Genomic DNA, 26,726 nt, shown 5'->3' with positions numbered 1-26,726 from the left:
TGGAAGCATCAACGGACTGAGGCTTTGCAGTAGTCGATGCATCGTTCATTTCAGGTGTTGTATTAACTTCAGCATCTACCATTGTTGAGGACTCAGGTTTTTTTTGGGAGTTTTCAATATTCAGACTTTTTTTAAGTCTTCCGGCGTAGCCTCGTCAGGGCCAACCGAAATATCAGACTGAGCGGATTGTGTTGATTTCTTTGGAACAGTAGTGATACAATTCGCGATATCGCTAGCCCATGATGCACCTTCGTACATAAGGCGCTTGGACTTGGCTTGACGAACTCGGCGCTCACCTCGTTCGAGTAGCTCCTGCCGCTTTTGCTCTCGTTGAGCGAGGGATGTAAAGTTGGGAAACATCGTCTAACTATATCGTGGTAGTCATAAAAAAATATTAGCATCGATCAAATACATACTCACCAATAGCTTGGCATAACGGAGTCATGCCTAAATGGTTGATACGTATGACAGATACGGTTCGCTCATTGAGGAGATTGATGTATCGATCCTGGATGCAATGAAACGGCACACCAAATATCGTTTCTAACTGGTCGCGGTACTGTAGATTGCACACGGTTTTCCGGAAATTGGCTACTGGGTCTAAATCTCTGAGTTCATTTTTGATTCGACTAACCTCTTGAATTATCCACAGCTTTCTTCGGAGCTGTACAAGCTCACGTTGATTCTCTACGCAGTTGCAACACATTCTATATATGAAGTCATATATTTTTAAGCATTATTTTTGGAGTATAGATTGATAGATATAGATGAGTCAACGCTTACAGAGGATTGCTCTATTAAACTTATTTCGAAGCTAGTTCGACTCATTTTTTATCGACTTCCAGTACTCATTCTCTAAGGTTGATCTCTTGTTCTTATTGACTAATCCAAGATTATCTTGTGGCTCCCAGGAGTCAAGTTCATTACCGACCCACTGCACGAGATACTTGTACTTGCCGGATCGCATCTTTTTGTGGTCTAAGATCTTCTCCACCTCTAAAATATCACCCCTGTTGATAGTAGCTTCAGATGTTTCTGCTTTAACAATTTTTAGATCGTTTGGCCCCTTGTAAAGAGTGTGTCCGTTTTTCGACTTGATTTGGATGCGGTAGCCATCAATACCTACCACCGAATACACAGCCTTAGACCATCTTGCTGCTTCTTTATCAAATGTTTTCTTTTTTAGTCGATACAAAATCTTTTCACCGACCTCGAACTCGTTTTCAATCCTCTCGGCTTCAGCCTGGTTGTGGACTAGTTCAGATTCAATTACCTTACCTTTAGCTTCGTCGGGGGTCATACCAATCGTCCGATGGGTCGTGCTATTGTAGTTCTCAATAACAGCAGCTATGAGCTTCTGGGTTAGTCGCTTCGGTTCGATTTTGACAAGGCGCTGCTTCAGAGTTCTATTGAAGCGTTCAATTTTACCCATTTTGGCGTGATCTCCAGGCTCATTGTTGAAATAGTCAATTTTCTTAGTTTTGAATAATTTCTGAGCCTGTTGGTTCATGAATTCTGAACCATTATCGGTTGTGAGAATGTCAACCTTATGGAGGCGGACAAAAACCCTAATTGCTGCTAGTACGGTCGGGTCAGTTTTGTTGGTTAGTAATTTTGCGTAGCCTAGGCGAGAGTTGATGTTGATCGCAGTCAAGATTGGTCTTTTCTCCCAAAACGCCAAGTCCATCGGCCACGAATTGGGGTTAGTCGATGCGATTTTGAACCCATCGTATCGCTTCTTCTGCTCCTGAAATCGCTGAATGTCGCTCTGGTTTGAGTACCATTCCTTGACGATTTTCATCGTAATCTTCGGGTCCAGTTCTTTAGCCTTCTGGTACAAGGCTTGGGCACCCACATAGCCCGTTTTGGGGTCATAGTATATTTTGGACAACAGCTGATCCATCGCTCTATATGGTTATAAAACAAAAAAATCCCCTGCCAGGTAGTTGATTATATGTCGAGCGGTTCGGTGGTGATACCATCCGCAAGTACACTGTTTTAGTCTGGGTGTACGTAATGATTGACTTACTCTCTTTACTGAGTCTAAACCCCTTGTTGGTGCCCTGTAGCGTGATGCGATCGCGAACAACTGATTCAAAGCCATCTGGGTTGAGGACGTCGCCATTGCGGCCACCACTCTGCTGGACTCCCTTCGCTGAAACCTTGACCTTGTAAGATTCGTCTGGTAGGTAGCAAATGTACTTCTTAGAGGGCGAGGATACCATAGCATCACCAGACCACTCAACCTTGAACAAACCTGGCGTTCGGCGATCAAGCTGAGCCATCTCTTCGCTATAATCACGTGGGAACCACTTGTACTTATGCTGCTGAAAATGCTCACGAAGCTCGGGCTTGATACACTCAACGAATGGCTTCTCACAGCTGAACGCAATATAAGCCGAGTCTGTGTCCATTTCTTGGTACTGGAATTCCGAACGGTCGAAGTAGAAGTCAATGCAATCATAGTAGAATTGCAACATACGGAGCTTAGCGAGCTGATAGATTGCAATCGATAGATGAATTGGGTTCTTATTGTTGAGCTTTCGCTTCATCATAGTGAATTCACATGAATCATTCAGCTCTTCCATTCCATGGAAGGTGAAGTGCTCAATCTTGGCCTTGATTACCTTATCGTTCGACTCATACCTGACCTCCTTGTGCTTGCTCATGTCCATGCCAGATCGACCAAACGCACTATTACCAACCAGTTTCATCATCTCAGCAATCATAGCCTTATTATTGCTACCCTCACTAAGCGTTTTCAGCTTAGTCAACAAGTCTAGAACCAAATGAATCTTAGGATTGGTTGTCGATTCATTCATGAATCTATCGATAATGAGCGCATCAAATGATTTAGTGTTCGTAATGATTTTTTTCAACTCTTGGACTAAATCATCCATATCAGTGTCAGATACCTTCTCAATAATGATCTTACAGATGGATTTAACATTTTCATCACCCTCTCGTCGCGCGCTCGATACGGCTTCCATGAATGGTGCAAATGCCTTGTGAGAGCTAGCCTTGATGAAGCTGTAAGTCTTGGTGATCTCCATACCATGAGAAATGTACCATTTGAGTAGCATGAGGATCTTCTCACCAAAGTAGCTCCCGATGAGTTTGCGAGCCGGCTTTGCTCGGCTTTGCTTGCGCTCCTCGTTGTACTCGAACATGTGCTGACCGATGACACTCCGATCGCTGCAGTCGATGAGGGTGTTCTTGAAAATTGGGGTCATTTCACTGAAGTAGGGTTTGAGGTGCTCTGGTGTACGGATATCACACTCGAGGAAGCCAAAGATCTTGTCATATACAATATCATCGACGATCCCTGTGTATGCTTCGATGGTAGTCAACCGTCCACATGGCATCTCATTACCAAGAGCCCACAAATACAGAGCATTAGCATCGTAGCCGATGATCTTTTTGCAGATCCTACCCCCTCGAATCTTGGTCTCGTTGCGTTTCGCGTATCTGTTGAAGATGATAGAAGGACCACCAGCAATGTTCGCCTTCATCTTGGTGTAGATGTCCTTCTCCTCTCTATCGATACTGTACACCAACCTGTCTGAGTTGAATTCAAGTAGCTTCTTGTGGCGGAAGCCCTTTAGCGACATGTTCTTGCGAGCAACGTTGCCTCCCACACAGCTGATCAAGATATTACCATCGATGTGTCCGAGCTTGTTATTGATTCGGTCAGCCGAGGCAGTATCAGCTGTGAGTTGCTTGTAGCATAGCCCACACACGTACTTTTGTCGCTCTAGCAAGTCGTTGAGGTGTTCTAGGTTCTCGCTGGGCTTTGATGGCCTTGATGAAGGGTACTACATCAAGGTTGTTGTACCAAATGAGTAGATCCTTGATTGACTTCATGCCATAGTGTTCCCAGACGAACTGTACCCGCACATAGTCCTCATCGCTGATGCTAGTGCTACGAAGAGCACTGTCGAACGCCGACTTAGGAGGGACTTCCGGCTGACTGAGTACGTCAAATGAAGTAATGTACTCGTACGGGAAGATGCCTTTTCCTAGGCCACAGACGCATCGAATCTTGTCATCACACTTGCCCTCACCGAGATATGTCGACAAGTAGTTTGCATAGTTGGTGCCTGCCGGAACATAGTTGCTAATGTCAAGCATTTTCATGTCTGACGTGGCGATGCACATGTAGCTAGGGTTCTTGATGACTGATGTGATGTTGTTAGTACCGATGACTGTAAACAGGTCCGCCTTGATAAGGTTGATGTCTTAGGGTCCAGAGTTGAATCCGAATACTGGTACCTGACCAATGCACTGCTTCAGCTTGCCATAATCCGAGCGCTTCTTACCGAATGCGAGCTTGCTGTGGAAATCGAAGAAACAAGCAAACTCCCCGTTCTGAATCCAAGCATTGACATCATCCATCTTGTACGTCTTACCCAAGTCTAGACCAGGAACCTCAGCGTCAGTCAAACCATGGACGTTGATGATTTTGCGGAGCAAAGACTCGTACTTCGAGACGTTGTACTGCTGAATCTTAGCCGCAACTTCCTTGATGTACTGGAACATATCCTTGAGCAACTCCTTCGGGTCATCGCTGACGAAGCATCGCACCTCCTCAGTCAAGCTGTCGGCCACGGTAACAGACACAGGAATGTGTTCGTTTGTGAAGATAGTATCCTCTCCGTTTTTGACACCCGTAGGCTTGAGGATAGCCTCAAAATCATAGACAATGAAGTGATCGATGTAATGGTCAGCATCCTTGATGGAGTACTTAGTCAGCATGTAACGAATGCTGTTCGGAGCGGGTTGGTAAATGGTTGGCTGAGCTGGGAACGATTCGATGTTCACGAGTTCGCATTGGTTCTTACTGTGGTTACGTAGCTTATCAGAGCTAACAAACACCATCTCACACGTAGAGCATTGGTACTTCTGCTGGAGCATATCAACGTTCGTGATGTAGAGAGCGTGATTCTCGTGCGACAGGATGTTGATCGAATCATAGTCCTTGTCCGAGCAGCGAATGCATTCAACCTTGCCCGTCTCAACATCCATGTTGAAGACGTTGATGTTCAGCTTGAAGCACTCCTCAAGCTCATCGAATTGGAGAATGTCGATAGGCTTGAAATTGCGGAACAGACCCAGAGTGTAGGTGATCTCCTTGTACGAACAGTGCTGCTTGAAGGCTTGTTTCACCAGAGCCTGGATTCTACGAGGATCCTTCTTGGCTCCCTCCTGCTTGTGATAAGCAATGCAGTGGAAGACACACTTGTTGTTCGTCTTGGGGAAGTTGATGACGTGCTTGTTATTACGAATCGCCTTAGGAATGACAGCCTCGCTATCACCCAGAGCATGGTCGCGTTGGTAGATATAGATTTTGAAGCCAGTAATCCCCTTCACCATGTACCCGGAGCTGGGGTAGTTGAGCTTGTCAGCCAACTCCATGGAGCGAATCTCCGAGATCACCTTCTTACGAATATCAGCCTTGCTGTTGATAGCTACAGGAGTGCTAAATACAGACGTGTTGCTAATATTCGGGTGGAAGTAGCGAGTCTCGCTGTCATCGGTTCTGCTGACAAGCTTGTATCCAAGAGCGATGTTGACCTTGAAGGCAGACTTCTGGGTTGCAAGCACGTTCTCAAGCTTGTCGTAGAAGTCAGCAGGCTGGATTCCCTCATATAGGTGCGACTCCATGTGTTTGCCTTGGTAGAAGCGGTACTTACTGTCTTCCTTGAAATCAGCAGCCAAATTCTTTTGGAGCTTGCCTAGACTGATCTTGTACTGCTTCGCTACCAATTTTAGGAAAAATTAATTATTCAATAAATTATGTCTAGAAGTAAATATAAAGGTCCATTTTTTTTAATTCTAATAAAATTATCAAAAATACTCAAAATCATAATGATATACACTAAAAAAATTACAAATCCAAATAGAACTCAAATTAAAAATTCTATGGAATCTTTAATACATCATTTTAAATATTATTCAGAAAAAAATGTTATGCTTGGTATTATACGGAATATCAGTTTATTATTTATTTTAAAACCAAAAATTGACTAAATCGTTTTTCATAAATAATGATTTCCATTTTTATTAATCAATCTGTCATTTCCTTTAATGATTGGTGCTCCAGATATGGCTTTTCCTCGTATGAACTTTTTTATTATATTTATTAAAATAAATGTTTTTTTTAATTTTATCAAAATACATTTTTCTATTTAAAAAATTATAAAAATAAAGACCATATTCTGAAATTTTTAATTTTAATTTATGTTAAAAAAATTTCAAAATAAGATTAATAATTTAATAAACACTATTAAACAATTTTATTAGAATGTACATTAAAAATAGCTTTTAATGAATTTCTTGATTAAAAAATATAAAGATGAAAAAAGTTTACAAGAAACAGGAAAAAAACTAAAGGAAAACCTACTCGTAAAAAAATAAAAAAAATAATTATTCAATAAATTATAGTTTCAATTTGTAAAAAAAAGTTTTAATGTAATACTAGAAATTTTAAATAAACGATAAATACTTTTAGAACGTCCAGTTAAAACACATAAATTTTTAAATTTTTGGTTGATGGGGTGGGAAATGTTGCTAATGTATACCATGCGCCCCGTCTTGCCACGTACCTTAATACGGTAGCTGCTACCCCATCGGATTGGGTTAATATTTAATCTCTTAAGACCTTCAAGCTCGTATGCGAACATTGCTATATATCGGTGGCTATATTATTCTCCGAAAAAACGACTTTATAATATTGGGTCTTGTATCAGGATTGACTTTATATCATAGGCGACTTTTTATCCGAGGAAAAAAATTAATTAATTAATTAAGTTCGGTTTCATTATTAAGTTCGACTTCACCATCAATAAGTTCGGTGTTGGGTTTACGCTTGCGAGCTCGAATCTGGTCTCTGTTCTTGTCATCGTTGTCTTTTTGATAAGATAAACGGGCTTCGCGTGTGCGCTGGTAGTAGCGCTTCTGCGCTGCTTTGATTCGTTCCTTGCTAGCTTGGTATTGCTCAGGAGAGTACGCCATCTTTGTATATTACTAACTTTATATTTATCAGGATCAAAGTATGTCAAGAAATCAAATACTACTTCGAAGTATTTAACTCGGGAGCCACATTATTCCATTCAATCGACCGCAGGAGTCATATCCCAAAAGCTTCTCCAACGCTCCGCATTATCGTCGTGCTTCCACCTCATGCACAAACAAAATGTTTCTGGATCCTCCACGTGAACAAACGTCTTCATCATGAGCGGATCGTCCGTCGTGGTTGATCCTCCTTTCAAACGACTGAAAACGCGATCTGTGCACTGAGCATCCAGAACCTTCACGAAGACCTCGACCTACACGCAAATGTCAGTAAACTTACACACACCAGAACTACGCGCTCACACAGTACCTTGCGTCTGTTGCCAATGGATTGATTCTCTTCAACAGATCCGGGTAGCATGTTGACGATGGGAACCTCAATGCTCATACCGTCGAACCAACCATGCATTTCGCGAGAAAGCGCAAGCCTGTTGTTTGAGTCGCGATCGTACTTGGCGAATTCCCGTTTGTGGTCTCTGCTTTGCTTTCTCGACACCAAATGGCAGCTTTCTGCCTTGCCGTACGGTAGGAAGAACTTCGCGTCCTCAATCCGCTGAAAACGAAACTCGTCAGTCGATGAGTCCAGATTCGAAACGCTTGTAGTCAACGATATCGATGAAACTGTGTTTTGAGGAGATTCCGAATCGTCTGGAACGTAGTCGCAGTAGAAGACGCGCTGGAGATCAGTAGACACAGCGTTAGCTGGTGCAACACGCGTCTCAACAACCTGGTTAGTTAACGGAGAGCCCAGCGTTTGTGGCCCAGTCCTTAAGTCAGTTTCGAACAGCAAAGCAGCATCTTCTATAAAAGAAACAGAGTTAGCCCTCAATGAAGCAGTATTACGATGCAGCGACAGCATATAGAAGCACGTACTTGTCTCGAATAAAACATGAAAACACAATTTCTTGTCTTCATACCAAAACGCGACATTCTTGTTGCCGATGCAGCGCGTAGGATCGTAGTATCCAATGCGTAACGTCGCCATCCAGTACAGTTTGCAGCGAATCCCTTTCGTGTTCAGCGCGTTGTCAACGGATCCAGTGACAAGCCACAATCCAGTTTGTGCGTGTTCTTGCTCAGGAACCTTCACCAGCACGTGAATCTGGTCCGTTGATGGCTTCTGCATGCCCTTCAACACTTTCTGCAGGCCAGACTCCCCCTGTAGCTCCTTCTCTTCGCTTGTTAAAGCCTCAACTGCGACAGTCTTCTCGCCCTTCTTCAGCTTCTTCACATCTTCTGAGTCGGACACGAGCCACGCGCCGCCCTCCGTCTTCGCCAGGAAGAGCTGCAGGTCACATGCATCGATGTCCTTCAGCTTGTTCGTCTTCTTCGCCTTGATCGCGTCCTTCAAGTCGTCCACCGTGTCGCTCTCATTCACTCGCACCGAGAACGCGCTGCCCGCCACGCCAACGATCGCGCAGAAGAGCTTCACCATCTTTCCTCGAGCCGGCAGATTCTGGAATGAGGAGGTAGAATTTCTGGCGTACTTAAGCGAACATGAAGGTGTGTGACATAGATTTTCAACCAATGATGAGACGCCACGTCGCGCTGGTCCGAACTACTAGTAAAATCTGCCGGCGTAATGTTCTATTGGTTTATCAATGTGGTTTGAACGAGCGGTCCCGAAACGCCGTAAGGTCCAAAAGACGTGGCTCTCGCTATAAAGTGGGCGTCGTCAAATCAACGTCTATTAGATCTGACCGGTTCAGAGGTTCTAAAACTACCCTCATATCGAAAAGACGTGGCTCTCGCTCTCGAGTGGTCGAGAGGGGTCGTCGTTGAAATCGCTGCTGTCCCGAAAGAAGGTTTCAGGAATGTTCTCGGTGGTAAATTATGGTAAGGAAAAAAACTGCCGGCGTAATGTTCCATGACCCACTACTAATATGCGGTCAAAGTCTCCATCGGAAGCTGCGCGATCAAGCGCCTTGGTCGTGCACCCCTCAACTCGATTAGCCTGCAACCACTGCACGATCTCCAACGTTTTGGCCTCGTCCATAGCCGCAGTGGTGCAGCCTTCCGACCGGTTCTTGTGGAGCCACTTGGTGACGTCCAGCTTGCAATTACGAGCAGCTCCATCCATCGCAGCGGTTGTGCAGCCCTCGGTTCGATTTGCATGCAGCCACTTGACGACTTCCAGGTGGCCCTTGATGGCAGCAGCGTCCATTGCTTTCGCCGTGCACTGAGCGTTGACCTGTCGGTGAAGATACTTGACGACTTCGAGATTGCCGTTTAGAGCCGCCCCAATGAGAGCTTTGACCGTGCATCCTTCGGGTCGATTGTGATGCAGCCACGCCACGACTTCCAGGTGTCCTCTGCTCGCTGCGAAATCCATGACCGCAGCCGTGCACCCTTCCGACCGGTGAGTGCTGAGCCATTTCACCATCTGCAAGTGCCCATTTGCTGCCGCGAGGTCCATGGCTCGCGTCGTGCAGCCTTCGGTCCGCTTGGAGTGAAGCCACTTTACCACTTCGAGATGGTTATTAGCAACAGCTTGGTCCATCGCTGCAGTCGTGCATACCAGGCTCGTTTTGCGCGATACCTTTGCCTTCTTCTTGGCTTGTCCGTTGGTTTTGGTGGTGGTGATGGCTCCGACCGATATTTTGTGTAAATATCTGAGCAGTGGAAGTTCTCCACGTCGCGCTACCGTGTCAAGACTCATCCTTTTCTTCTCCGACAAACTCAGTTGGCTAGCACCGAACAAGTTGAATTCGGAGCCGAACGTGGTGACCAGCCATTGTACAGACTCGAAGTTACCGCGTTCAATCGCTGCGATCATGGCTTTCGGTGAGACCCACAGTGCATCACGATCACTTTTCGAGAACGGGCATTGCACTGGATAATAGTGCGCCGACACGATGCTGGTCCAGTACTTGCTGTGCAGCTGTCTTGCCATGTCAAACTTGCCCCCGTATATCCAGCCTCAGAGCTCGACCGGCCTCTACCAACTTGTTGCTGATCAGAAACTCCACAATGTCGAGGCGATTGGTCTCAACCGCGGGGCGAACCGCTAGGTACGTCGACTTGTTCACGTAGCCATTCTGGACCATCCACTTCAAGACGTCAAGACGACCGGCAAACACTGCCGTCCGTATGAACTCCTCAGGGTCCCCTCGCAGGAGCTCCCCCACGTTTTCACCCGTCAGCGCTCCTTCGTTCCCGAACCCGAACTCATCGTATAAGTCCAAGTCCTCACGATCACGATCTGCTTCCGCCAGCTCGTACTCTTCCTCTTCCGTGTCCGGGTCGAACCCCAGAGTGCGATAGTTAGCACGAAACCACTCGAGCAGCGCGATGTCTCCGTGGTGCACCACCGTCATGAGCGTGCTCTTCATGGCTCGAGGCGCGCAAGTGTTCTGGTAGAGCCACGTAGTGGTCTCGTACTGCTTATTGGCAGCGGCGTGCTCCATATCGTGACGCCCCCAACGGACGACGTGGCCCTTGTCGTTCTCGATCTCGTCCCTCATGGCTGCGCCTCCGTCCCTCCTCCCAGGGATCTCAATCGCCTTGAAGAACTTCAAGACGTCCAGGTTCCCTTTGCCCGCAGCTGTGTGGACGGCGGTGACGGGGACGATGCAGCCGTGGAACTTGGTGCAGAGCCACTGCACCATCCGCAGCGCGGCCTTGGCGTCCTCGATCTTGACAGCTTCCACGATGGCGCGACGCAACTGGAAGCGGCGGTAGTGGCGGTCCGTGCGCAGATACTTGCGTCGGGTCCACGAGCCCCCGTTGCCCGGACCCACTTCCGCTGGAGACGGGTGCGTTTCCGGTAGCGAAGAGTCCCAGATGCGGTCCAGCAGGCGGAGGGAGTTGAACGTGCAGGCCTTGCACAGTTCCATCTCCACTGCAGCGTCCAGGAAGGCCGTAGGGCGGCGGAGGCGTGGATGCAGCGCGAACGGAACACCAGCGTCACGGCCGTGAGAGGGTCCGGGGTCGGCAGCCTCGCCATCTTCTTCTTCGTCTTCGTCTTCTTCTTCGTCTTCTGGACGTGAAAGGCACGCGGCGAGTTGCGGAATGAGTGGGAGTTGGCATGGCGCGCGGCCAGCAACTTCAAGACTGATTGATGACCCCAGATTCTCACACGTCACAGATTCGATTTGGCGTGGAGCACACAATTTATGCTGTGAAAACACTAAATTTCGCTGACTTGATCTCACTATGCAGTTTTGATTCGTAATGAGAAATTACGTTGGAGAGACAATCTTCGTGATGAAAAGCGTAAAAATAAGTGTAGTTCATGTACGTGTAGCAACATGCGAGCGCAGATAAGGCCGTTCCTCCTGGCTGTAGCATAACATTCGTCAACGAGCATAGGGGGACGTTAATACTGTAAGAAGCTGCTACTCTACGCCCGTACCAAATCCTCATGGGCTGCTACGATCCATTTCGCTGATGTTAAAACTAGCGCCGCGTACTTGACGGAGTTACATGTACATGGTTTATCGAGAGCGAGGAGTTTTCTGATGAAGGTCCGCCAAATAAATGTGCCTACGTTACATTAATTCAAGGATCTCGCCGAGAGGCGGGAGCCATCTTCATGGTGCGATAAAGACACAGACTGTATCATACACTACAGTACTAAATGAGAATAAGGAGTCGTTGTCGTCCGAAGCCGACTTCTCTATCAACGTAAGGGAATACTTGTGCATGGCGATGGCTTTCTGGACGTGGGGTCCAACGTGGAACAGACAATCCGCTGGTCGACTGGTGCAAGTGAGATGCTGGAGTGACAACACCTCTGTCGTCACTTGGTGCAACAAACTTCACGCAAGGAACCAGTTCAGCCAAGAAATAAATAGGTGCATCGGCCTTGGGGAAGCGTACTATAATCTCAGGATATCTGCTGAGCACATCGCGGGTTAATCAAACTGGATGGCGGATGCCGCATCACGTGCGTGGGCCGAACCCTATCTAACAAGATGGACTAACTTTTCGTCGTGTTGGACACAGTCTCCAGTCCCAGCGCATTGCAGGAAAATCTACACGGGCTTCTTGAGCAACTTCAGTCCCGCTCAGTGGCCGCGGCGTCGGCATCAAACTATAACGCAACCTGGAATCAGTGGTGTCAATGGTGTGACTGGCTTAATTTTCCAAGATGGCTCCCCGAAAGCCCCAGCCAGCACTCCTATCAACTCGCCCCATTTGCCGTTTACTGCTGGAGATTCGGCTGGAGTAAATCAGCCATTGGAAACACTGCCGGTACCGTGCTCTCAAAAGTTAGTCAGATCTCGTGGCATCATCGGCGATAACTCGGATACAGCGTCAAACTACTGCCCGGCCACCAGCTCGCAATCGCTGAGATGCGAAGATCAGACCCAATCGGCAGCCCAAAATCCCCAGTTACGGCGACTATCCTCAAACGGTTGCACGAATCACTCGACTTCTCGTCAACCCAGAACCGAGTCATGGGGGGGGGGCTTCGGTGCTGGGCTTCTTCTTTCTTTTGAGGCGATCTGAATATCTAACGCTTGCCTCAAATGTGAAGTCATACGCGATTCGACGCTCGGACATGAAATTTGTGAAAAGCGAGGAAAAAGAAGTCGAAAATCTACAAGAAGTACCTGCGGTAGTGATACACTTCCGTGGGAGCAAGTCTGATCAGTTCGGGAGCGGCACCAGTCGCAGATTGCAACATTCAGGTGCCCGGTGGTGCTGTCCGGTCCTCGCTGCGTGGTATTTGGCGAAACATCATGACAAACTTGGCATCGAGAAGGCCTCACTACTCTGCAAGATTGATGCATGCACAAATCTGCAAGTCAATCAAGTGGTGACGGCGATCAAGCGTGCAGCGGAGCTCGCTGGCCAAAATCCTGAGCAGTACGGTTCACATTCACTGCGTAGCAGCGGCGCCACAGCTCTATTAAGCGCAGGTTACGACAGTTTGGCGGTGAAATTGTTTGGGTGGGGGAGGTCAGACGCGGTTGAGCGCTACACACGGATCGGCGGGCGTCTCATGGAGAAAATGGCAGCTGAAATGCTGGCAAAGCCTGCTTTGAAGTGAGATATTGGGGTCTCCCCCACGCCACTCCCTGGCTGTGGAGGCACTTCAAATCTAACTTCTTCGTTTGTGCCATTTGATGGCACGCCCCCGAATCAAGAAGCAAGGATGGCTGAAATATAAGAGGTACTCGCTCGCCTTCTTTTATCTCGTAGTCACAGAGAACCAACAAGTCGTCAGGTCTCCGGTCGGACTGGTCTGAATCGTACATGGCTTTCTTGCAGAACTCGATGACCGGTTGGATAGAGTCATCGCGATTCTTCGAGCGCCAGCGCTTAACGTAGTTTTTGACTTGGTCCTGCTTGGTTGACGGTCCTCGAAAATCACCGGTCTAAACTTTGTCACAGATAAGAGAAACTAGGACGTATGGAAGCACGGCTGAGACCTCTCCTAGCTTGGCTCCAATGTAAGATTTCATTTCTGCTGTGAGAATAGGGTCCCTTGGAGATGCGAGAACCGAGTTATCCATGGTGTGAGCACCCTCGACAAAAACGACCGCCGCATAGTTCACCACACAACATAGGATTTTGTAGCGGCAGCGGCACTTGGCTAGACTATTCTTGCATCGTGACGAGCTACATTCCGTCACAATATACCGCATGTCATGAGGCAAGGCAACAAGATCGGTCTCTCCACGGACAGCATGACCAACTCAACAGTTCGTAAAATTGTTTTTCCTTTTGGCGAAACTTGACATTGTGGACATGAACTTTTCCCACGCGTCTCGTTGGATTTCTGCATTTGGTGGGGGTGTCCAAATACTCGTCCAAGGAGGACGTCGACTTCGTGCCATCCCGCACCTCCACACGAAGGTTGATTTACACCGCTGCAGCAAACTACAGACTGATACAGACTGAATAGCCCGTGATATTTTTATCGGGAGGCACATAAATGCCAAGATTAGGACTCGGCACTTCGCCGAGTTCTAGTTGCAGTGCAACTCGGCCCAGTGCCGAGTTATTCCCCAAGCGTAACTCGGCACACCAACCCCTCGGTGTTGGGGTCCAAATCTTCAGTGTTTCCGCCCCCCAACTCGGCACATGGCGGACCCCTAGTTTTCGGTGCTGACATCCATTTTTTCGGTGTTTCCGACCCTCACTCAGTCCAGGAACTGGAGTTCCTGGACTCGTCGGTCGAGTTGCCACTGCACGAGGCCTGCGCCTTCGAGTCTCTACGACCGCTGGAGCGCATCTGGGCCGCCTCTAAAGCTTATCACAAATGAAGGAGGCAGCTTTTCTATCGGTCGATGTTTTGGAACCGACCGGTATTACCGCCAGTACCAGTTCAACCGGTCCCTGCAAGAGGCGGTGAAGCGGAGGCATCTAGCGATGGTCATGTGGCTGTCCCAGATTCTCCATCGAGGGTCAAGTGGTGGCGGCAGCCGCCAGTGTCGGGTCCATCGAAATCTTGGACTTCTTCCGTTCGAACGACAATACGTCGTTCATGCAGCGACTGACATGACGATACAAGGTGTTGTGGGACATTGAGTCTGCTGGGGCCCTGACGCGCTGGAGGTGGCCGTACTGCATGGCCACAGTAACGTCATGTGGTGGCTACTGCAGCACACACCGGACAATGGATACGACATGGATAAGGCGCTTCACTACGCCGTGAAGAACGGAGACATTGCTCTAACAGAGTGGCTGACGTCTCATGGTGGTGCTGACAGTCCGAAGGACACAATATAGTGCACGAGGTGGCAGCTCAAGGGCGTCTTGATGTGCTCAAGTGGATGCAGAAGAAGCGAGGCGTGGTGACAAATAATCCTGGGGTTTTGCTGATGGCGGCGGAGAGAGGACACTGGAAATGGTGCGCTGGCTGCAGGATTTGGACGCGGGAAGCAATGGCAGTCACATCACCGATCTGGGTGAGGCGAGTCTTGCTATTCACGTTGCGGCGGTGAATGGGCATCTACAAGTAGCAACATATCTTTGGGCGCGGGCACTGACACCTGTGAGCACTCTTCAACGCGAAGAAGCACGGTTGGAACAGGCGATTCAGTTACGACGTTTGACCGAGGCACTCGGTGGATCGTGCACGGCTGCCAAGGTCACCATCGACACTGTGATCGAAGCCGGAAAGAATGGTCATGCGGATGTCGTGCAATGGCTCTTGGCGGAGTACCCAAAACTGAATTTCGGCGATCAACAGACACCCACCGATGAAACCCCGATGGATGCTATTGCTGCGCGTGGGCATCTCAACGTACTAGTGGTAGTGCAGACGATGAACGTTAACGCAGATAGTCGGAAGCGCAACAGGGATGGATCGCGTAAGGGAGGTCACGTTTGCACGAGTAAAGCTATGGATGACGCTGCGGCTAATGGTCACTTGGATGTGGTAAAGTGGCTTCATGAAAATCGAGACGAAGGATGCACAAGTCGCGCAATGGATGGTGCTGCAATAGGAGGCCATCTACGTGTGATCCAGTGGCTACACGAAAACACGTCGCAAGGATGCACGACCGGCGCTATGGACGGAGCTGCTGTCTATGGCTATCTCGATGTTGTGAAATGTCTGCACTTCACTACGAACGGTGATGGACGGAGCGGCAGCAAGAGGGCACCTTCATGTTGTCCAGTGGTTGCATGAACATCGCGGCGAAGGATGCACCGTCGTTGCGATGGACGGAGCAGCGAACAAGTGAGCGGGTCTTTCATATTTTTGTTTAAATCTTACTCCCCTTGGTACATACTACTTGAAACTAAAGACCGTACGGCAACAATTCGGTATTTCCGGCGAAGACGGAAATTAAGTTTTCCTGGAAGAAGGAGAGGACCTCGGCGCTCGTGGTCGACGTGCAACTCGACCAACAACTTCAAGCCGTCAAGTCGCAGGCGGGTCAGCTGGCAACCGGGCTCAACCCACGGTTCTGACCCGGCTGTTGTAGGATAGAAATAGCAGTCGTTCTTGGAGGAGTTGCCTGGCCATTCGCGGTCTCAGACACAAGCTACCCAGGGAGCACCGGCACGACGCCGCGTGCGCCATTAGGTTTTAGACCCACCACACCACTCCCTAGGCTGCCTCAGCTCGGCTCACTCATTAGCTTCCCCGAGGCTTGCCTTCGATAACCAAGAACGTGCTGCTTTGCCCCCAAACTGGTCGGAAAGCGTTCATTAACCACAAATGGCAGACGTTCCACAACTCATGGAAACATTCACTTGAACCCATGAAGTATCCTTCATTCACCACCCTATCCCCGCCGAAATCGAGGGTAGTTTCCGAGAATCCAGGCATAAATCCCTGTTTCGCTCGTGTTGCGAGCCATTGCCACAGTCTCTGCCGTGCAAACTTGCTTGCATTGAGAGTTGAAAAACAACAGCAACTCACAATTCCCGCGAAGTGTCGCAGTGTTTATAGCAAGGCTTGAACAGCCTTCGCGTGTGGAGCCATCGCACGACAGGAAGCGGGCCGAAGTCCATCGCCGAAGTCATGCTGCATGCAATATTTCCCACTCAATAATTTATTGCCCGTCGATAGCAAAAATCTCTCAGTTACTTATTATGGACCAGGTGCTGCGATTTACACATTCCTAGTGATTATAAATATAATCGAATATAAATACCACTACAATAATTTATTTCACGAGATTCCAGCTTCAAACCAATAGCTAATTTCAACTATGAGCTGAAATACTATTATCGGAAGGCCTGGTCATACGGATTCCTGTGCAGCCACTTCACAGCCCCATTCTTCGACTCGGATTTTGCGGCAATCACTGTACGATTTCAAGAAGTTTGTTATTCATGTACAATCTTCCGAGCGGTACCCTGGAGCGAATTAAGACCACCCAGTTTGAGACTGCGAGCAGCTCCATTAATTACAGAGGTAGCGCATCCCTCGGTCTGTTGTTCATGCAACCAATTGTTGGTAGCGGTATCGCTGTGGCCGTGTGTATTAGATTCGTTTCGTGCGGTATTGCTTTCGTCTTGGCTTGACCGTTGGTTTTGTGCCTACGACCATTGATTTCGAGGAGACCCATAGTGAATCACGGTCATTTTTCGAGAACGGTTACTGCACTGGATAGCATGTAGTGCGGCGCCACAACGTTCGCCAAGCCCTTCTGATGTAGCTGTCTCGCCATTTCTAACTTGTTGACAATCATACATCCACAATGCCAAAGCTGGCGACGGTCGAGACAAAATGAGACGGTTTCAAACGAAAAGATGCTTACGAACCTAAGTATGAATCGCGATTTAACCGCATCAATCGACAGAGGCGTGTCTTGTGCTTCGTTTAAGCTATCGAATGCTTTGAAATGTTAAGAACTCGCGGAGTGACATCGGTCTAGAAAAATTATCTCCATTTTCGGACCCCCTAAATTCACGATTTTATTTGGGACGTGTGACCTCAATATTTTTTTCAATTTTAATGTATTGTATATTATTGGAAAGCTCGCGCTAACAGCAAGCGATTCCGAGTGGTTTTAAGCTTTTTCCGTGCGCTTTTCACTTTCGAAAATTTGATGTCCGGTTATTTCCGAAAATTGATTGGTCAACTTCAAACGCGATTATCTCGATAACTCCAAATGGCGCCTAAGCATCATTTCGTTTGAAACCGTCTCAAAAGGAACCTGCACCTTTTAGAAATTAAAACATTGTTTTGGGTCTGCAGGTATTGGATTTCTACGACTAAACTTTACTTCTCGCACATGCGGACCCTAGGTCGAGGCTGCAAAATCGAATTGTGTAGTCTTGCACGACCAATACGACGAAAAGGTCGATGCAGAGTTCTTAAAGTTAACACATGAACTGTTATCGCAATTAGAAAGCTATATCAACTACAGTACTACATTTACTACAAAAATCAATCGAGTGTAGCTCAAGTTTTTTTTTCTTAAAGGAGCATGGCATATCTAAAGCTAACGGTGATCCAGACGAAATGGCAGCAGCAAGTTTATTCCAAATCTTTTCGGGCCCTGATCACCTCGCTGGGGCATTAGACTTTCTTCCGAGTTTATCCCCCAGAAGTCACTTTGCTCACAAGAAGAGAATGCAACGTAGCAAGAGCGCCGACGTGCGACTTCCCAAGAAACCACAACAGATCATCCTTGTCATGCCGGTAAAGGTGCTTGTAGACCTCTTGCTGTACGTAACGAGATGCAAACACGAAGCTCTCCTTGCCATAACATTCGTTGACACGATAGTACAGCAGCCCGTGCAACTCGTAGTAGTCATCCTGCATAAACTTTACACACGCGCCAATTAGAGAGTTAAGGCTGATACTCCCAATCGCTTCCTGGAGCAGCCGCTGGTGTGAATCCGACTGAGCTAAGTGCAGAACATAGCGCGGGATGCCACCCCATCGTTGATAGCACTCCTCGACTTTCTTGATAGGAATATTGCTGGAATACAGCGATTCATGGCACTTGAGAATCTCCTCCTTCGACCAAGTTGGCATGTAGAGAGCGTTGACTCTCCCAAACAAGCAGCTGACTGAATACTGCGGCGTCGTCAACCAAACCGTCATACACGGGTTGTGGCTTGGCTTCCCACCATCGGAAATGTAGTAAGTCGTCGGTGTTCGGAGAATATTAGCGAAATCTTGATCAGATCCTCGAACCACCAGGCCAGGAGCGAACAGAATCCGGTCGCCCATACTTGCACTTTCGTAGACGAAAGTCGCTCCAGATCGAGCAAGAAACCTCAATAGGACAAAGCCAAAAAACGTTTTGCCCACACCAGAATTCCCGAGAATCAAAAGCTGCGGGTAGCTCTTCACGTCTTTGTCGAGTGTCTTCATTCCGATATCCAACAGTTTCGAGTAACAACGACGAAGAAAGACCTTGGAGCCAAGTGTCGGATCCCCGAGAAGATACGCTCCTTCTGGTAGGTTAAGCACGGTATCCTGATCAATCTGGGTAGAATCTTTTGCACACACGCTCCAAAACGAAACAAGCTCGGGTGGATTCACCTCCATGTACTCATTCGTCCAGAAAGAGGCACTTCCGACTTCAAATCGACTGTGTTGATCAGGATGCATGGGTGGAGGAACCACTACACAGAGTGGGTTGTCCGCGGTTTGACCTCGATGGCCTAATGTAGCCCAAACGTTTAGAGGCAGGTTTGCTTGGCATGCCTTGAGGTCTTCGTACACTCGAAGTTTGGCAGGAATCATGTGGCTTGGTAAATCACCGAAGCAACTCTGGAAAACAATTTCTTGTAGATCCTCGACGCTGCTTTCTTCACTGAGCGGAACGGAGATCACTCTCCTACTGGAAAACGTAGCCGGCGCTTCGGCTTGCACCAACTGGAGAAAGACTTCGGAAACTCTCACGACGAGTGGGTCGTCCTCAGCTTCCCCACAACCAATCAGGGGTGTTTCCAGTCGCAGAGGCGCAGTTGTACTTTGAGCGCGGAGGCGGAGGGGACACCTGGGGGAAGAGAGCGTCTGGCTTGGTTAAAGAGAACCCTGCGGAAGTCACCGATGTTGGTAGCATGGTCGGGTAGATGCAACGATTGCACTCCTCCGTTCCTTGCACCTGGTAAAATATTTTCCGCATCGTCTCGTTCTCGCAAATTCTGGGATTTATTTTATACTTTTCATTAAAAAACATCTAAAAACTACTTCATAAATTGTTGCGAAAGAAATTCCTGTGGTCAAAACGGATCATGGGGAGGAGGAAGTTTTATCAGCTGGTATCCGGCCCCGAGCACACAGCAATCGCGGGTGGCGTCGACTGGTTGGATATAGCCCACGACGCTGTACGTGCAGCTGATTTCTGCGCGGCTGTATTCGACCGAACCCGAGATCCTCTATCGCCGAGCTTCCGTGCCTCCGCGCTCACCGTATTTACCAGTACACGTCGGCGCCTGCAGTTGTTGGAGCCCTTGTGTGGCTTTGGAGATAGCAAGGATGACCCTCTCATCGTACAAGTTCCCAAGATTTGGTTCCAGTTGGTGGATGGCGGTACGCACGCTGCATTTGCTGGTACTAGTGTGCAGTCACTCCCTCTCGCTGAAGAGAGCAGCGTTGATATGCTATGGCATGCGGTGTTCCAGAAGGTTTTCCGCGCTCTACTGAACCACGTGCGTGAAGGCAAAAACCTTCGCGTGTACGACGACGTCGAAGCATACAAGGCGAATCGGCCGGTTGAAGAGGATGAAATGTCGGCTGCGTTGAATCAGCGAGGGAGGGCTCCAGACAACCTGCTCTGTGTAGTTGTACCACCGTCAACTAATCTTCAAGACGTGCAACTCGTTGTCAGTGGTGTAAGTTTCTGGGTTACTCAGGACATGGAGATCAATCCGCCGGAGCTGGTCTCGTTTTGGAAAGCGTTGACGCCGACATCGAACAGGGTCATGGCACCGTCATTGAGTTTCCGGAGGGTACTCACATTTTGGGGAGCCCACCGTTCGGGTCCAAGATCTTCATCCGCCAGTGTTACCCGGAGTTGCTGAAAATGTGCATGTCGACAGTTGATGATGAGACGAAGAACCTACCGCACGTTGTGATTCATGCCAATTGGGGGATAGGCAAAACCTTTTTCGGCTTTGTTTTACTGGTGTATCTTGCCCAGAATGGCGCGGCCGTTGTTTACGAAGACGTATTGATTGGTGGTCGCGTTCTATTCACCGCGGATCTGGTCGTCCGAGGTTCGTCTCGTGATTTTGATAGCATTTTGCGAAGACCTTCAACGTACTACATCGTGGATGACGTTCGCCCGCGCTACTACGCGTGCGAGACAACTCTGTTGACGGGACTGAGACGGTCAGTCTTGGTATGACTTCTGCCTCACTAAGTGTGAAGTTTTGTACATGCCAGTATGGTCGAAGGAGCAACTTCTGGCCTGCCATGCGTTAATGCATACCGACACAGTTCCAGTCGAGAGATTGGAAGAGCGCTATTTGAGATGGGGTGGCATTCCACGGAATGTTTTCAAGTTGGCTCTTTCTAAATCGATTCTCGAAGTCACAATTAATACTACTCATGGTGAAAGCGTGTGAAATGGTGGATGCAGATGATTCGGAGGACTTGAATCATTGCTTCACTATCACGTCGATGAACGGTTCCGTAACGTTTTCGTGGATTTCGCATCCCAATACGTTCGGAACGAGGTCTACAAGCGCCTTCTGGAGCTGAACGATGGAAACCTGCTGGTAGTCATTGCAGAGTCGCGTGGTGTTGGTGCCATCGCATCGTTGCGCGGCTTGCTTAATGAGGGTCAGGAGCAAACGTTTCGCGAGCTAGTGGCGGAAATCTAGTATTGAGGGTTTCAGCTTGCGATAAGAAACTACAGTTCTCTAATAATTCTCGTACTTCATACTTTTTTATTGTAGTAGACACTACGGTTGATTTCGTTATGGAGAATACAGTTCGGAGAGGCACTGGCACCTTCACAGCATATTTCAATACCTTGGTCATGCTTACTAAAGAAGTAATGCATATTCTGTGAACAGTAGGCTACGCAGTACAACAACCCCGTCCGAAACAGCAATAAATTTAAAAAGTTTTGTATGCGAAATTGTGTGGATCCCGTTCAGTGATAAAAACGAACATTTCTTTAAAAGAGTTTATCAACGCGACCGTGCATGTCGTGGTTACCATCATCGTTTAGAATCACACAAGCAATCCAAGTTAGCACAACGCATTGCTCCTTTTAGGCGAGACTGACGCAAGAGACCGACCGACCAGGTATTAGATTTTGCGATATCATCACCAATCTCCAGTTCAGGATAGGAATTTTTGTAGGAATCTTGGCGGAATAGCTTGCTTCATCAGACCTCAGAACTTCTTCTTTCAACAATAACTGGTACGTAGAAACCCCGCACTTAGTCACGCTAAAGAACTCGAACAGGATTCACATTAACAGAAAGCGTTGCCCCGCAAAATGTCGAAAACGACTTCAGGGCGAGTCCGGGCCAGCTGAAGTAAAAGGACAAAATATAACCAAAAATAGTTATATCAACCCCGACACGTGGTTTGCATTCTATCACTACTGTAATGCGTCTGCAACATGGCTGAATCGAAGGTTGCTTCATCTAACCAGGACTCACCCGCGGGGCAACGCATTCTATTCTGACCTGTGAAACCGGCTCGAGTTCAGCAAACTAGCTGCGGGTTTCTATATACCCGTTCTGGCCGGAAAAAAAGTTTTCAGGTGTCATGAAGTAATCTGTTCTGACAAATGAAGATTATAAAGGTCTCTTTTTGTTTCACAAGCAGAATCTAGAATTTGGTCGCCGGCGCTCTTGCGTCGGTTTGGCTTACGCGCTGTGTCAACTCGGACTGCTTGTGATACTAGATGCGGATTACTACGAAGTATAACGACTTGCATGATATTCTGTATTTTTGCGTTAATAAACCGTTACAGAACATTCACAATAACATTGGCAGTACCGTGTGGCTTACTGTTCAAAGAATATGTATTAATGCTAAAATGGGATTTCGAAATCGACAATTAGCTAATAACCAGAAAAACGCGGAATGGATGCCAGACCGGATATGCGCTATTACAAGTTTTCAATATGATGTTATTGTATAGGCAACCCGGAGCGTTGCTCCGGGAGGGTACACAGGTCGACGAATAGTTTCATGGACGATGATAACGGATAATAACTGAATAAATCCCAAAGTTGTATTGTTTTTAATCCTTAAAAGCACAACCAGCCCAACTCTTTAGTTGACTCTAACGTGGGCATCTACTGCGCCTGCTTCGCAGGCGCAGCATCTGCCCGAGAATGCGTAATTGAACAAATAGTTGCGCACATCGAAGTGTATCGATACGGAAATGATGTTTCAGCGAGGCTGGTAACCAGCAAGCCCCGCTCTTCTTTATCGTGGTGGGTTCTCAGGGACCGAAAGTCCCCAATTGAGGTTACCTGGTGTGATGAGGCCATCGGTGACATAACACCCTGGTCAGCGTCCAATGGCTGCGTTGATGCCAGCAACGGGCTATTTCATTCATTTTGCAGGTAAGGCATAGTGTGCTCATTTAGTACTTATGTTGTGTGCTAACGACCAGACGAGAGAGCTAGCAGAACGAAGGAGAGACGCATGGTGCGCTAATCTTGACCGTTTGACTTGAGGACTTGGGGGTGGGTAAATTGCGGAATGAGAAAATGGGCCAAGTCCTTGGAAGTGGCCGCTTCAACGCAGGGACAAAAGTCTTATTCAAACGAACGATGCTCGTGTCACTGTCAGGTTGAGCTGGTTGGTTTGGCGAGATAAGAGGTTGGGCATTTTCGGCAAAGAGTGATTGGGTATTGAGCAAACTGACATGTAAAAAATGCAGCCTGCAGCTAGACAAGTCATGTTGGTCATCTTCAGCAAAGCTTAGTCGATTATGCCGCAAATTGATACGCCTTCAGCGAAGCCATGACGCTCTCATAGTGTACTGGAGCGTCCGTAAGAGCAATCCCACCCGTTTGAACAAAACTAAAGTCAAATCTGCAGACTCGATTCCGGCAGATATTAGCTTAAAAATTAGAATTAAGAAAGAGAGACCCGGTTTGGTACCCGGTTTTGGAAAGCTACAAGATTTTTGCCGGGGCCAAGCACAGGTCTTCGACCTGTGAGCTTCAGTCAAGTAACTTGGTACTTTAGTAAGTTCTCGGGAGGCCAGCGGTGGTCTACGGAGCGACGACTAGTTTGATGTAGTATGCGGTAACCCGCGAGTTGATCAGACCTGGAAAAGATTTTGAATGACCGCAAAGATGCAGTTCCACTTCGTCTGGACCATTGTTAGCTTTAAAAATGCGATGTTCCTTGACGAATGGTAAGCTTCAGTCGCGCCCTGCCCTCATTCTCACGTTGCCACATCTTTTAGGCTGTAAATTGCGCAGTCCGAAGGGAGACGGATACGCAGCTACGAGGGACGATGCAAAGGCTTGTGAGGCCCACGTTGAAGTAGTGATCTGAAACATCTCGCCACTGTCGATCAGAATAAGGAATTTCCACCGCTCAGGTAGCTACTAAAGGGCTGCTGTCAGAGCGATTGCCACAATGACAACCTGCGGCCAAGCCAAGACAAAAAGAGCAGTCGGACGCGGAACTAGCCTGGTATGCACGTTTCGGGTGTTGCAAGCCAATCGGTCTTGGGCAGCCTCGAACGAGCCATGGAGCGGTAAGAAAAAATAGGCTAGCTCGAATGAATAATATCCGATGGGAATGACGCAGACGACGAAGATGCACCAGCGCAGCACGCTGATCACTTCCCGGGGGCGTTTTTAATTATTTAAATTTTACTTTCCGCGTTACTCGTACGTTATAAAAGTAGTAAGGTACGGTATCAAGCTCAATAAAAAAATCGCGTGTCGATTCAACATTTATTGTCTACTTCACTTTTGCCCTGGAAATTGTCACGAGTGCCACATTTACGTGAGCTTTCACATAAGCCCACGAAACATCCTCCATAGGGCTGCGCTATTCCCGCGGAGTCGGCCGAAATTGTGGTTAGTTGGCGACAAACCAGCAATAAATCCCTATTTCACCGTCACCAGTGTTGCGAGCCAATTCCACTGTCTCCGCCGTGCAAACTTGCTTGCATTGAGAGTGGAAAAACAGCAGCAACTCCCAATCCCTACGAAGTACGGCACTGTTTATAGCATCGCTTGAGTAGCCTTCCGAGAGATGAGTGTGGAGCCATTGCACGACATGAAGCGGGCCAAAGTCCATCGCCAAAGTCGTGCAGCCTTCAGACTAATTCCTGTGCAGCCATTTCACAACCGCCAAATTCCCATTCGCTGCTGCTCCGTCCATCGCAATGACGGTGCATCCTTCGCCGCGATGTTCATGCAACCATTGGACGACATGAAGGTGTCCACTTGCTGCCGCTCCGTCCATCGCCGTTCGTAGTGAAGTGCAGCCATTTCACAACGTCGAGATAGCCATAGACAGCAGCTCCGTCCATAGCGCCGGTCGTGCATCCTTGCGACGTGTTTTCGTGTAGCCACTGGATCACACGTAGATGGCCTCCTATTGCAGCACCATCCATTGCGCGACTTGTGCATCCTTCGTCTCGATTTTCATGAAGCCACTTTACCACATCCAAGTGCCCATTAGCCGCAGCGTCATCCATAGCTTTACTCGTGCAAACGTGACCTCCTTTACGCGATCCATCCCTGTTGCGCTTCCGACTATCTGCGTTAACGTTCATCGTCTGCACTACCACTAGTACGTTGAGATGCCCACGCGCAGCAATAGCATCCATCGGGGTTTCATCGGTGGGTGTCTGTTGATCGCCGAAATTCAGTTTTGGGTACTCCGCCAAGAGCCATTGCACGACATCCGCATGGCCATTCTTTCCGGCTTCGACCACAGTGTCGATGGTGACCTTGGCAGCCGTGCACGATCCACCGAGTGCCTCGGTCAAACGTCGTAACTGAATCGCCTGTTCCAACCGTGCTTCTTCGCGTTGAAGAGCGCCACAGGTGCCAGTGCCCGCGCCCAAAGATATCTTGCTACTTGTAGATGCCCATTCACCGCCGCAACGTGAATAGCAAGACTCGCCTCACCCAGATCGGTGATGTGACTGCCATTGCTTCCCGCGTCCAAATCCTGCAGCCAGCGCACCATTTCCAGTGTCCTCTCTCCGCCGCCATCAGCAAAACCCCAGGATTATTTGTCACCACGCCTCGCTTCTTCTGCATCCACTTGAGCACATCAAGACGCCCTTGAGCTGCCACCTCGTGCACTATATTGTGTCCTTCGGACTGTCAGCACCACCATGAGACGTCAGCCACTCTGTTAGAGCAATGTCTCCGTTCTTCACGGCGTAGTGAAGCGCCTTATCCATGTCGTATCCATTGTCCGGTGTGTGCTGCAGTAGCCACCACATGACGTTACTGTGGCCATGCAGTACGGCCACCTCCAGCGCATCAGGGCCCCAGCAGACTCGATGTCCCACAACACCTTGTATTGTCATGTCAGTCGCTGCATGAACGACGTATTGTCGTTCGAACGGAAGAAGTCCAAGATTTCGATGGCCCCCACGCTGGCCGCTGCGGTCACCACTTCACCCTCGATGAGGTAGCCCTTGAGTTTGGAGGACAGCCACATGACCATCGCTAGATGCCTCCGCTTCACTGCCTCTAGCAGGGACCGGTTGAACTGGTGATGGCGATAGTAGCGGTCGGTCCCGAGGCAACGGCCGAGAGAAAAGCTGGCGCCGTCACGGACAGAATTCTTTTTGTAGGCTCTGGAGGAGGTCCAGATGCGGTCCAGCAGCCGCAGAGACTCGAAGGCGCAGGCCTTGTGCAGCGGCAACTCGACCGACGAGTCCAGGAATTGTGAGACGGATGTGGTGGCGTGTGGCAGGTCGGTGAAGTCGCTTTTGGCACGGAAGAGCAGCTCCACGACGAGCAACGGAGGCACGACGCCCGGTTGCATCGTGTCATGCCATGCCATCCAGCTCTTGGCAAGACCCTTCAAAGTAGGCGGACCATCGTCGCTACATGTATGTATAGCTTGACTTCAGCAACTGGACGATGGCCCAGAAAAAAGAATTTCGTACGATCTTCGCACTGAATGAATCATACTTTAATGTACTTCATCCAAGTACCCAGTGCCATCTCCAACACCAGCACGACTTATGAATGCTCAAGAGGTATCGACAGCGTTAGGAATGGACTTAGAGTTGCGGCGCGTGGGCTTTATTGATGGGGCCGTGCGAGGAATTGCACGCATCACGAGTTAAATTTACTGATGAGGAACAAAC

General features: G+C 48.5%; 9 protein-coding genes across 9 annotated transcripts; 3 read left to right on the top strand and 6 right to left on the bottom strand.

Annotated features, from left to right (window-relative positions):
* Positions 1–2,875: 2,875 nt before the first annotated feature.
* On the bottom strand, positions 2,876–5,664 carry PHYSODRAFT_254342 (hypothetical protein; the record flags this gene model as incomplete). Its single annotated transcript, XM_009530302.1, has 6 exons — positions 2,876–2,887; positions 2,916–3,537; positions 3,559–3,642; positions 3,745–3,815; positions 3,892–4,100; positions 4,278–5,664. 6 exons carry the CDS (start codon positions 5,662–5,664, stop codon positions 2,876–2,878), a joined length of 2,385 nt encoding a protein of 794 aa, XP_009528597.1.
* Positions 5,665–6,801: 1,137 nt separating this feature from the next.
* PHYSODRAFT_508452 (hypothetical protein) lies at positions 6,802–7,014 on the bottom strand (the record flags this gene model as incomplete). The annotated part of the gene is made up of 1 exon (XM_009530301.1): positions 6,802–7,014. The coding sequence occupies one exon, from the start codon at positions 7,012–7,014 to the stop codon at positions 6,802–6,804; it is 213 nt and encodes a 70-aa protein (XP_009528596.1).
* PHYSODRAFT_286216 (hypothetical protein) lies at positions 7,007–8,200 on the bottom strand (the record flags this gene model as incomplete). Its single annotated transcript, XM_009530300.1, has 3 exons — positions 7,007–7,328; positions 7,385–7,875; positions 7,948–8,200. The coding sequence occupies 3 exons, from the start codon at positions 8,198–8,200 to the stop codon at positions 7,113–7,115; spliced, it is 960 nt and encodes a 319-aa protein (XP_009528595.1). The 3' UTR covers positions 7,007–7,112.
* Positions 8,201–9,968: 1,768 nt separating this feature from the next.
* On the bottom strand, positions 9,969–10,937 carry PHYSODRAFT_504997 (hypothetical protein; the record flags this gene model as incomplete). Its single annotated transcript, XM_009530299.1, has 1 exon — positions 9,969–10,937. A coding segment is annotated over one exon (969 nt), but the record flags the coding sequence as incomplete, so codon positions are not given.
* A 1,895-nt stretch (positions 10,938–12,832) lies between these two features.
* PHYSODRAFT_416538 (hypothetical protein) lies at positions 12,833–13,048 on the top strand (the record flags this gene model as incomplete). Its single annotated transcript, XM_009530298.1, has 1 exon — positions 12,833–13,048. A coding segment is annotated over one exon (216 nt), but the record flags the coding sequence as incomplete, so codon positions are not given.
* Positions 13,049–14,598: 1,550 nt separating this feature from the next.
* PHYSODRAFT_510283 (hypothetical protein) lies at positions 14,599–15,661 on the top strand (the record flags this gene model as incomplete). Its single annotated transcript, XM_009530297.1, has 2 exons — positions 14,599–14,728; positions 15,351–15,661. Coding segments are annotated over 2 exons (441 nt in total), but the record flags the coding sequence as incomplete, so codon positions are not given.
* Positions 15,662–18,025: 2,364 nt separating this feature from the next.
* PHYSODRAFT_301648 (hypothetical protein) lies at positions 18,026–19,051 on the bottom strand (the record flags this gene model as incomplete). Its single annotated transcript, XM_009530296.1, has 1 exon — positions 18,026–19,051. The coding sequence occupies one exon, from the start codon at positions 19,049–19,051 to the stop codon at positions 18,026–18,028; it is 1,026 nt and encodes a 341-aa protein (XP_009528591.1).
* Positions 19,052–19,680: 629 nt separating this feature from the next.
* On the top strand, positions 19,681–21,273 carry PHYSODRAFT_301647 (hypothetical protein; the record flags this gene model as incomplete). The annotated part of the gene is made up of 4 exons (XM_009530295.1): positions 19,681–20,280; positions 20,367–20,789; positions 20,812–21,001; positions 21,041–21,273. 4 exons carry the CDS (start codon positions 19,681–19,683, stop codon positions 21,271–21,273), a joined length of 1,446 nt encoding a protein of 481 aa, XP_009528590.1.
* A 3,527-nt stretch (positions 21,274–24,800) lies between these two features.
* Positions 24,801–26,398, bottom strand: PHYSODRAFT_333162 (hypothetical protein; the record flags this gene model as incomplete). Its single annotated transcript, XM_009530294.1, has 5 exons — positions 24,801–25,400; positions 25,475–25,567; positions 25,639–25,722; positions 25,782–25,903; positions 25,972–26,398. 5 exons carry the CDS (start codon positions 26,396–26,398, stop codon positions 24,801–24,803), a joined length of 1,326 nt encoding a protein of 441 aa, XP_009528589.1.
* Between the last annotated feature and the right edge of the window lie 328 nt (positions 26,399–26,726).

The sequence above is a fragment of the Phytophthora sojae genome (genome assembly GCF_000149755.1).
Source record: "Phytophthora sojae unplaced genomic scaffold PHYSOscaffold_5, whole genome shotgun sequence".
Classification (NCBI taxonomy): domain Eukaryota; phylum Oomycota; class Peronosporomycetes; order Peronosporales; family Peronosporaceae; genus Phytophthora; species Phytophthora sojae.
Note: the sequence above shows the minus strand (reverse complement) of the source record. Positions and strands in the feature narration are given on the sequence as shown.